This window comes from Saccostrea cucullata, unplaced genomic scaffold (genome assembly GCF_032062105.1).
Source record: "Saccostrea cucullata isolate Sc308-1 unplaced genomic scaffold, CSIRO_AGI_Scuc_v1 ctg2455, whole genome shotgun sequence".
NCBI classification, from domain to species: domain Eukaryota; kingdom Metazoa; phylum Mollusca; class Bivalvia; order Ostreida; family Ostreidae; genus Saccostrea; species Saccostrea cuccullata.
The window spans coordinates 48,756-59,969 of NW_026935962.1; the positions used below are offsets into that span (position 1 = coordinate 48,756).

The 11,214-nt window shown below is 34.6% G+C and overlaps 1 protein-coding gene across 1 annotated transcript; it reads right to left on the reverse strand.

Annotated features, from left to right (window-relative positions):
* Positions 1 to 3,872: 3,872 nt before the first annotated feature.
* Positions 3,873 to 10,983, reverse strand: LOC134244364 (uncharacterized). Its single transcript, XM_062726644.1, has 5 exons — positions 10,725 to 10,983; positions 8,841 to 9,018; positions 8,210 to 8,305; positions 4,661 to 4,786; positions 3,873 to 4,364 (listed from the first exon to the last, which is right to left on the reverse strand). Exons 1-5 carry the CDS (start codon positions 10,760 to 10,762, stop codon positions 4,227 to 4,229), a joined length of 576 nt encoding a protein of 191 aa, XP_062582628.1. The 5' UTR covers positions 10,763 to 10,983; the 3' UTR covers positions 3,873 to 4,226.
* Positions 10,984 to 11,214: the final 231 nt, after the last annotated feature.

Here is an 11,214-nt window from a genome sequence, read left to right on the forward strand (position 1 = left end):
CCCTAATAAATCTTGCTTCTTTGAAGATTTTTAAGCAGATTTTTCTTTGATTGTTAAAAAATATACATTGTTGAATATAATTATTTTATAAAAATTGAATTTTGATAAATATTTTTGAAGTTAGAGGTTCTGCGTGAACTTTTCTAAAAAGCTGACGAGTGACTTACCTTAAATAAGATTTTTAATTTATTATTTCGTGAAATGCTATAAAAATACACATCTCGAAATATTATACAGAAAATATTAACTTCAAATCTGTGTCCATGCACCTTTAAGTGCTGTCTGTGATTTATAATAAATATCTCAAGCCATGGTCCTTAGTCCACTTTTTGCCTCTAGAATGGAAGTCGATCTTATTCTTACATTTAAGCTGTGGTTAGATAGTTTTGCACTAGAAAAAGCGAAGTGTGGGTCAACTGAGCAACATTTTTGAAGTGTGTGTATTTTTACCGCATATAATTAAGCATAAATACGATGCGTCCTTATAAAAAATTCGGTGAAATTGCTTTGCATAAGCCTGCACTTATATGTTTCTTACCCCCTGAATAAAACATAACTATGATTTCTTTCGTTTGAAGAACGAATTAGACAGAAATCAATTTCTATTTGGTGTGATAATAAATTACTTAATCGGAATAACAAGGTTTTCATTCGGATACCTGGTGAATATCATGTGGTTCTTTAGAACCGGTCTCGTTAGCAAGCAATCGCATCATCTCGGGTATTTCCGTCAGAGATCGAAAAACAATCTCGAATGTATTAATATCACCGGATGTTAAAAATTTATACATCTTCCTGTTATTCAAATATAAAATAGACGGAGATAGAAGTTCCTTCTATAGTATATTTTAGGTGATGTCATTACATTGAATAAAGTTAAACTCCATATTCCACAGATGAAAAGTCTCCATGCATTTATCAAAGATCGTGAAAAGGGGGAGTTGTAATGGCGTCTTCCTTACTACATTCGAGGTCGTTTTTCTGCTAGTGGGAAAGGCCCAAGAAGTTGTGATTGGTTAGCAAGGCCATATAAGAGGTAAAAAGTGGTTTAAATACCAGTTTAGGACGACACGTAGAGCACGATATAGTTTTAATTTTATCATGATTTATTCAATCCAACATAAACATGTATCTACAAATTGATTTTCATATTTTGCATATATTATGTACACTGTACAAATAAAGCTGTTGCATGTCATTGATATGTCCAATGGTGTGTTTGTTTTTTATTGCACCTTCATTTGAAAGTAATGAATGGATTTAGAGTAGAATAGCAATTTCACAAATACATGTACCCTGGGGCAGAAATTATACATGATCGAGAGCATGACCCAAACGAACTATATTGTTTGGGGTGGGGGGTCACGCCACGAGAATACTCTTTTTGGTGTTTATTTTATAAATTATAAGGCTCAAGTGAGCTTTTCTGATCAAAATTTGTCCGTTGTCTGTCGTCGTTGTCGTCGTCGTACACTTTCCACTTTTTCATCTTCTTCTCAAGAATCACTGAGCCAATCTCAACCAAACTTGCAACAAAGAATCTGTAGTTAAAGGGGATTCAAGTTTGTACAAATGAAGGGCCACGCCCTTTTCCAAGGGGAGATAATTATGAATTGGTGAAAAATTAATGGCATTTTTGCAAAAAATTTCTCAAGAACCACTGGGCCAAGAAAGATGAAACTCATGTTAAATCATTTTCTGGTAGTGTAGATTCAAGTTTTATCAAATCATGACCCCCGGGGGCAGGGTGGGGCCACAATGGCCAATCAAAGTTTAACATATTTGGAGTATACAGGGAAAATCTTTAAAAATCTTCTTCTCAAGAACCACTGGGCCAGGAAAGATGAAACTCATGTCGAAGCATCCTCAGGTAGGTAGTGTAGATTCAAGTTTGTTCAAATCATGACCCCCGGGGGTAGGGCGGGGCCACAATGGCTGATCAAAGTTTTACATAAATCTTTAAAAATCGTTTTCTAAAGCCATGATTAGTCATATTTATATGGAATCATTCTCAGGTAGTGTAGATTCTAGTTTGTTTAAGTTATAACCCCAAGGGATAGAGTGTGGTCACAATGAGGATCCAAGTTTTACATTAAAATATAATTCAAATTTTCTTCTCAAGAATAGCAAAACCATGATTACTGATACTAGTATTTATATAGAAGCATTTTCGTGTAGTGTAGAATTGAGTTTGTACAAATTCTGATTTAATTTTGTTCAAATCATGGCCCTTTGGGGTAGGGAAACAATGGGGAATCAAATTCAAAATTTTATGTTAGGTTATATATAGGAAATTTTTTTTTAAATCTTTTTATCAAGAACAGTAAAGTCATATGATGTATCAATATGAAGGCATTCTCAATTAGTAAACTTATCAGTTCTGATCTGATTTGTGCTTTTTCTTAGCCGATTTGCTCATGTGAGCGATGTGGCCCCTGGGCCTCTTGTTTTGCAGGTGTAATTAGTTTCTACGCACAGCTAAGCTTTTGGTTAAACACTGAATTTTGGGTGTTCCGTATATACCTGATCATGCAGTATAAAGGGCTCACAGTTTGTACGATTCAAAGGGAATCCTTACTCCTCCTATAGGCACCTTATCCTATATTTGAAATTCCGAGGGTTCTCTGGGGGTTTTCCTGGTCACAATTTTTTATTGTATACTTGTGATTTGTATTGCATTATATTCTTTTTAAGTAAACAACTGGTCGTTGTCCTCGCCTTCTTTTCACCAGTAAAAAGCTCCAAAAAGTCATATACACTTGTGTTAATACGTGTGCTGTAAGTCGTTATAATTAAATCACGATGCAGATTTACACTTTTTTTTCAATTCCTTGGGGATGGGGGGGGGGGGGGTTAGTTCAAAGTCTGAAGGACATTACATTAACCCTGGGACCACATATTGCACAATTTTCAGAGGAACATTTACTCATCAAAAATGGTCGATTAATACCAAAGCGCGGATTTCAAAACATTAATTCTTTTCAAGTATATAATCATTCTACCCATCCCCACACAAAATACCCTGACCAATGGGCCATGAAAATCACCTTTTTGGAAGAGGCACCTTTCCTCATCATAACAATGTACGAAAATCAAAGGCATAATGTCCAGGTGCAGAGGAGAATATTTTTTTTAAAAATTGAAGCATTTTCACTGCATAGAGTTCGTAACAACCCCAGAACCTCTGCTTTTCAATGAACAAAAATATTTTATAACGGTCATCAAAAATGTGTACCGTCCTTGGCGACTTAGAAAACAACCAATGTACTATTTGTCGAAATTCCAGAAATTGTCACTGATGATGTTTGACTTTAAATCACATCGTTTCTAAAGAAATGGGCGTGTCGTTATGTTATAATTGACGTTCAAAACATGACTCGGAACGTTTCGTCCAAATGGAAAATTTTACCATTTCAATGCGCTTCATTGTATCTAATGTATCAGTATAAGTATACCGTATCATGTTTTAAACGTCAATTAAAACATAAAATTGGATAAAAATGTTACCATGTTAAAAAGCCTAAAATTTGTAATATTCATATTTTTTTATTACCAAAAACATACTAGTATTTCCTTGACTTTTTCAGAATTAATTGACTATTTTGAAGAAAAAAAGCATTCAAAGGACAAGAGTAACTACTGCTCCAGTTAGGACTTCATTGCATTCACGAGGAGCAGTAATTACTCTTGCCCTTTGAATGCTTTTTTTCAAAATAGTCGATTAATTCTGAAAGCAGTTTACCCTGTATACAGTATATACATGTACATAAGACAGTACATGTAGGAATAAATTGAAAAGGACATACTAGAAGTATATAAAAGGTTTATTGTTGCATAGGATGCTAAGACGTCCATGACTGTGTTTTGTGAAAATGTCAAATCACATTCACAATACTTTGCTGTTGACTTGAAAGATTCCCAACATTATTGTCATAGTAACCATGTTAATAATTCCAGCCATCTTGCATTGTTTTTTAATACAGTATTCACTCATTGTCTTTGGAATGGTGCACTCAACGTTCGTTAATTAGTTTAATGATAAATCTTTTCAAGTAGACTTACTTTCATTGACAAAATATGATCAGGTAAATATTTTTAAAATATTGTATAGAAGCTGCTGGTACATTATATTCTGAAGACAAAATGAAGATTTTGTCAGGAGTTGAGAAGTCTTGGAATAAAAGAAAGAAAGAAAAGTAGCACTTGTGTTTAAAAAAAAAGGAAGATTACTCCGTCTGTTTTTGGAGTAAAAGGTCAATGTAGGCCACGGAAATAAGATGATCTGAGGGCACGCCCAGTTCCTCCATCAATGCCATGGCAACCTCCTGCCCCTCTTCTAAGGACTGTCCCTCTTTAAGCTCCACCTATCATATTTCAAGAAGGAGACTTTTACCTTTATTATTGAAACACCTGTAGTTTACATGGTAATGAGGCTATATGGTAAAATGTACATTATATAAATCAGCAGAATGCAAATTCAATGGCAGGTCAAGGGGCCCCCTCCTATCAGTTTAATTGTTTCTACCTGGCCCATTGGTAAATTTAAAATGTTATTGAAATTAACTTCATCGATTTTTAAAATAAAAACTTGTTGTCAATTTAGTTAATATAAATTCAGTTTATGTACCCTCTTATATATATATACAAAGTAATGACATACCTCTAATTCCATAAAGTTCCCGACTCCTTTTCCATGGTCCACATGAATTCTGGTCTGGCCCACCTGATGGTAGTTCCGCACATTCTTCAATATTCCTTTTATTCCAAGAGCTCTTTTCAAAGTTTCCTAAATTAATTCATATACTGCCTCATCAAAAGAAATGCATTTAAGAAACATAGGTAATCAAAGATTACGAAGATCACCTCGACGAATGCTATCAGTGTACGTAATGCAAATCTCACAACATATTTTCTTAACAGTTAGAATTCATCCTGACAACAATATTCTTGCAAGTTCTGTTTAACCCTCACATGGCGTATACACATTTCTACACGTCTAGCATGAAAAACATATATAGTGTAAAGAAATATTCATAACTTTGTTAATACTGCATATCTAGGACTAGGAAGTTCATTGGAATTGATCTGTTCCAAAAACTTTAACCTGGTGTCTTGTTTGGAAAATATAGTTCAGATCCAGCATCCGAAGCAAGTCTGGTAGTGTCCATCCCTAGATGCATCATCCATGCAAGTTTGATTCAGGTAGGGCTTATAATTACTTGGGAATGAAAATGTAGGTCAGATCCAGCATCCAAAGCAAGTCTGGTAGTGTCCATCCCTAGATGCATCATCCATGCAAGTTTGGTTCAGGTATAGGGCTTACAATTACTTAGGAATGAAAATGTAGGTCAGATCCAGCATCAGAAGCAAGTCTGGTAGTGTCCATTCTTAGATGCATCATCCATGCAAGTTTGGTTCAGGTAGGGCTTAAAGTTATTTGGGAATGAAAATGTAGGTCAGATCCAGCATGCAAAGCAAGTCTGGTAGTGTCCATTCCTATATGCATCGTCCATGCAAGTTTGGTTCAGGTAGGTCTTATAGTTACTCGGGAATGAAAATGTAGGTAAGGTCCAGCATCCGAAGCAAATCTGGCAATCTGATTAAAATACAGATCTCTACATAGCGCAAAGCTCTCTTCACTTTGCGCTATGTAGATATCTGTATTTTAATCAGATTGCAAATCTGGTAGTGTCCAATCTTATACCCCATTCATACGACATGATTTACATACCTCAGTATATTTTACACATAAGTAAATCTACTCACGTGTGCAATTTTTGTCGTATGAATGGATTTACTCATATGCAAATTCTGCACAGTGGAGTAAATTTACACTTGGTTAGGACTAGGTGCAAATTAACTTTTGCATACCTTTTGTAGCAAATTATTAGTTCATGTGTGTAAATTTTGTTGTATGAACACGCAGCAAATTTACTTATGTATGTATTTTGTTTTGTTTATTGCATAAATCTCCATTTTAAGTGTTGTTTCGGTTGTGTATGCATTGGTACGTAAAATAGAAGTTAGTAAACATGGTGGCTAAAAGGTAAAACTCAAACAATGAGCCATTATCTCCTCCAAGATAAATTTTCGAATTTGCAAAAAACGAGGGCATCTTAAATTGCACCCTTTCTGGCAAACTTTTGTTTATATCTTTAAAGATAATGATAGTTGTGGTCGCTAACAAGTGCCCTGTAGGATCCGGGCAATAAGTACTGCCCTTACTATACAAGTTGTCTCCTAGTTTGGAATGCCCCGAAGCTATGATAGGAACATGCAGTCCATCAATTGCTCGGTCCCAACTACCGTTTAGCTCTTGATGACTTTCTTCTACCCTTCTCTGTTTTTATTCGAGACAAACTACTCACATATAAGTTAATGTTACAGGAATTTCAATAAACTCGTTGAAAGTAAGCATTTGTAAGTATCCTCTTTGGAACACAACCCCATAATGTCAAGGGGTTCATGTTAATTTTCTTTTCACATATTTGTATTGTTCAAAGATTTTTTGAGATCATTCACTTTAGTTTTTTTCATCCTTTTCATTCTCCTTGAAATACATAATTACACGACTGACGTTTTTCACACTAATTGTTAGTCAATTGTGTATACATGTTCACTGAACATATGATGGATTTTTTCGTTATTTCCCGATCATGGCAATGATCACACGGCGGGTGTGACTGGTCGGCAGAGGATGCTCACTCCTCAATGGCACCTGATCCCATCTTTGATGTTTTGGAAGTCCATGTTTGCTCTGCTCCTATTTTGTTTTGTTTTTAATATGGACTTTGATATTGAATATTGTTCGTTATCTCTATATCCTTCCTGTATCATTTTCAAGAGGATACTAGTATTTTATAATGGCCTCACACACTTGATGTACTGTAGATCTCCAAAAACCTAAAAGATTCCAATCATCCTACCTCTGCTGAAGACGCCAATCAGTATAGATGGCAACAGTCATCTTTTTTCTTTACATCCTACGTTTCTTACAGTAAATAAAAATTTAAATAATTTTTTCTTCTTTGTGTGTAAATTCTTATACCATTCTTTGTCCTTAAAACATTAACTTCCTTTTCTTTCGTACCAAAAAAAAATATATTAATAAGTGGATCGGATTTCCACCCTAGTCTTTTAGGAACATTCAAAAGTTAGGTTTTTACCCAAACAGTAAGAAAATACACTTTTTCTATAAAAATTCACAATTTTGAATCTGTCCATCTCCTTATTTCATATGAAAATATGAGGATTTACTAAGCGTACATAAATCTCGCCTGAACGCATAGCAATTTAACTTTTACTTACGTGTGTAGATTTACTTATATGTAAATTTGCACACATAAGCAAATTTTCGTCGTATGAATGGGGTATTAGATGCATTTATAACCCATGCAAGTTTGGTCTGGATAGGGCTTATAGTTCCTTGGGAATGGACCTGCTCAAAATCTTTAACCTGGTCACTCATCTGGAAAATGTAGGTCAAATTCAGCTTCAGAAACAAATCTGGTAGTGTCCATCCCTAGATGCATCATCCATGCAAGTTTGGTCCTAGTAGGGCTTATAGTTCCATGGGAATAGACCTGCTCCTAAAGTTTTAACCTGGTCACTCATCTGGAAAATGTAGTTCAGATCCAGCATCCGAAGCAAGTCTGGTAGTGTCCATCTCTAGATGCATCATCCATGCAAGTTTGGTCAAGGTAGGACTAATAGTTACTTGGGAATTGACCTGCTTAAAAACTTCAACCTGGTCACTCATCTAAAATATATAGGTCAGATCCAGAATTCGAAGCAAGTCTGGTAGTGTCCATCTCTAGATGAATCATCAATGCAAGTTTGGACAAGGTAGGGCTTAATGTTCCTTGTGAGTGGACCTGCTCCAAAAATTTTAACCTGGTCACTCATCTGGAAAATGTAGGTCAGATCCAGCATCCGAAGCAAGTCTGGTTGTGTTCATCCCTAGATGCATCACCCATGCAAGTTTGGTCCAGGTAGGGCCTTTAGTGACTTGGGAATGGACTTGCTCCTAAAATTTTAACCTGGGACGCCGACACCAACACCGGGGGTATAGCATAATCTCATCTCGACGAGGTGAGGTAAAAATCACTGAATCAATAGAAAATCTGTAAAGACCATCTGGCTTTGTGTTACTAGAAATCAAATGCTGCTACTCAAGTTTAAAAAGGGGGAATGAGGAGGGGTACGATACCTTTAGACCCACTGGATCACTTATAAAGGAGGTGGCAAAGTCACTCAGCTTACCCTCTTCCTGATCAGGGCGCTCGTAAAAACATAACTCTGATCTCTGCAAAATTGACAGGAGTAAGCTTACAGTTAATTACTCACAAGCAAAATATGATGTGTTTCTAAAAGACAATAGCATTGCATTCGTTTTAAAACATGTTTTCTATGTACATATTAACCACACAAGTTACCTGCAAATTATTGACAAACATAAAAAAAATTGAAATTAAGTTTAAAATGAAGTTATAATGAACTAGGTACAACTGACAGACATACTGTATGTGTACTTAAAATAGCGAGCTTCATATTTTAGCGGCTTTGGCACAGCAAGGATGCGCTAATTCATGAATATCACTAAGAATACATTTATAAATAGAATATATGGCACAAACATTTGTAGCACTAATTCATGATTATGCCAACAACTCTATACCCATTGATTGCACTAGATTTTGAATACGCCAGATTATGTACACGTAGAGTATCTAAACTTGTATTTGTTAAGAAAAGCACCACCAATTAAATGAGTATCAACCCAAGACAAAAACAGAATTGAAATTTTAATATGTCAGCTTAAAATGTTAAGTTTAAAATACCTTGTTTTCTGTATTCCGTAACTTTAACCTTCCTTGGGGAACATTAAAGAAAATGTCCTCCTGAACTAAGATTTCTCCCTCAGATTGGCTTTTAACTTTCACTTTCTCTTTGAATGCTTCAAGGTCACCAATTCTGGCTTTAACATCTACTGTATTTGGCATGGTACATGTGTATATCCTACAAAATGAAATACAACAGTACATGAAATTAACGATAAGGACAGAGCTATTAATATTGTATATATATTGTAATGAAAAATGTCAAGATTTAAAAAAAATTGTATAAATTTGGTACAAATGCTAATTTTTCCTTTATTCTACAGTTTTTTGTTATAAATGTGAGCTCTGTACCTCTTTTTATTAGTGGAGAAGACAATAAATTAAGTCCTATACTATAAAAGCAGTGTAATAATTTGACAATGTTATAAAATTGACAAGTAAACTTCCTGGTTGGTGGTATGCATGGCACTCAGAACAAAGGAAAATATGGTCTTCAATTTTTTTTACAACACTATATGTAAAACAAAAATAAAAGGACTCTCAATGGATCTAGGCATTAATAAAATCTGTACATGCAACTTGCATTTACTGGAGTAAGGGAAGGTGCAGCAAGAATTTCAAAGTACAATTGTGCGGTATCTATATCTAATGTAAATAATAGCTTGAATGAGGAAGGGAGCAACCTGCTACACTAACAAGGACGTGGTCAATTCAGGGAAAGTGGTTGTATATGCATCTTTATAAACTAAATAGCATTCATCTTATGCATTTTCAATGGTTCAGGCACAAGTTGTTATGTGCCATTTCTAAATCATGAAACCAATTTGCACCTTTTATCAATTTTCAGTCTCTCCCTAATCGTCTCTTTAAAGGTACTTGGACACAGATTTGAAGTTAATATTTTCTCATTTTTCCTGTATAGTATCACGAATTATATATTTTAATAGCATTTCACACAAAAATTAATTAAAAATCTTATTTCATTTAAAAGTTATTAAAACTTTAAATTTTTTGGCGGGTTTGATTGACACATCCTTGCACTTTCACAAATTTTAACTTTATTCTTAATCCTTAGGAAAAGTGGCAATTTTGATGTGTTTTAATGAGAAATATTAAAACTTTTATCAAGAAAAATAATTTTATTCAGAGTAGAAATGTTAGAAAGCAAAACACCTTCACAGGTATCGTCATTCCGAACTAAGAGATGCGTACAGAGTTTAGCAAATCGAGCACACTCGTGTTATGTACACAGTTGGCTCGAGTTCTGTTATTGTTTATATCTAGAATTCACCGGGTGCGTTCAATCGTCACAGTCTGCTTACCACAACTGCACGGACAGACAATATATTGTGTGTTTGTTTTGCTTTTGAACGTGTCTACTCTGAATTTTCTGGATTATAGTATTGATATTTTTCATTTATACAAAACGAGATTGCCACTTTTCCTAAGGATTAAGAATAAAATTAAATTTGTGATAGTGCAAGGTTATGTCAATCAAACCCGCCGAAAATTTTAAAGTTTTAATAACTTTTAAATGAAATAAGATTTTTAATTAATTTTTGTGTGAAATTCTATTAAAATATATAAGTCGTAATATTATAGAGAAAATAATAACTTCAAATCTGTGTCCAAGTACCTTTAAAAGTTAAATATCTTGCCATTATGTATAAGACTTTTCACCTTTGTAGAAGACTTGTTTTTCACCTGCATACTTGCATTTATTAAATTTCCCATTTTTGCCCACCCTTACCATAGAGTCCATTGAGGAAAAAAGGTGTTTGCAGAATGCTACATGTGTAATATAGAGTGATTATGCTTACTATGAGGAATTGTGCCCCCACCCTTCTCCAGTCAGCCATGATTTAAAACTTGATATTACATTACCTAATTGGAAGGCTAAGATGAGCTTTAAATACACACATCCCTTTTTATTTACTTTATGCCTGAAGCAGTTCATAACAACAACTATAACAAAACAAGAAACAAGCACAGTTTCCTTTTAATTTATGTAAGCAATACATTGTATCAATGTAAAAATAATAAAGCTCAATGAAACAATGAAAATTTAAGTCTCAAAACGTTGTTCCATACATTGATTTAAATGAAAAAATATAAATATCTTTAGTCTTGCTGATAAAATTGATTACATGATATTTAGACTTCTTGACCATTGAACACATTTTGATCTGGTCCCTATATTGCTTTCATCTCTATCCTTGAGATGATTGTGACTGCTTTTCAGTAAAAGGTCCATATAGGCCACAGAAATAAGGTCCTTCTTTGACACACCCAGTTTCCTCATGAGGTCATCTGCAATCTTCTGTCCCTCCTCAACGGACTGTCCCTCTGCATTTGTACCTGTATATGTAAATAG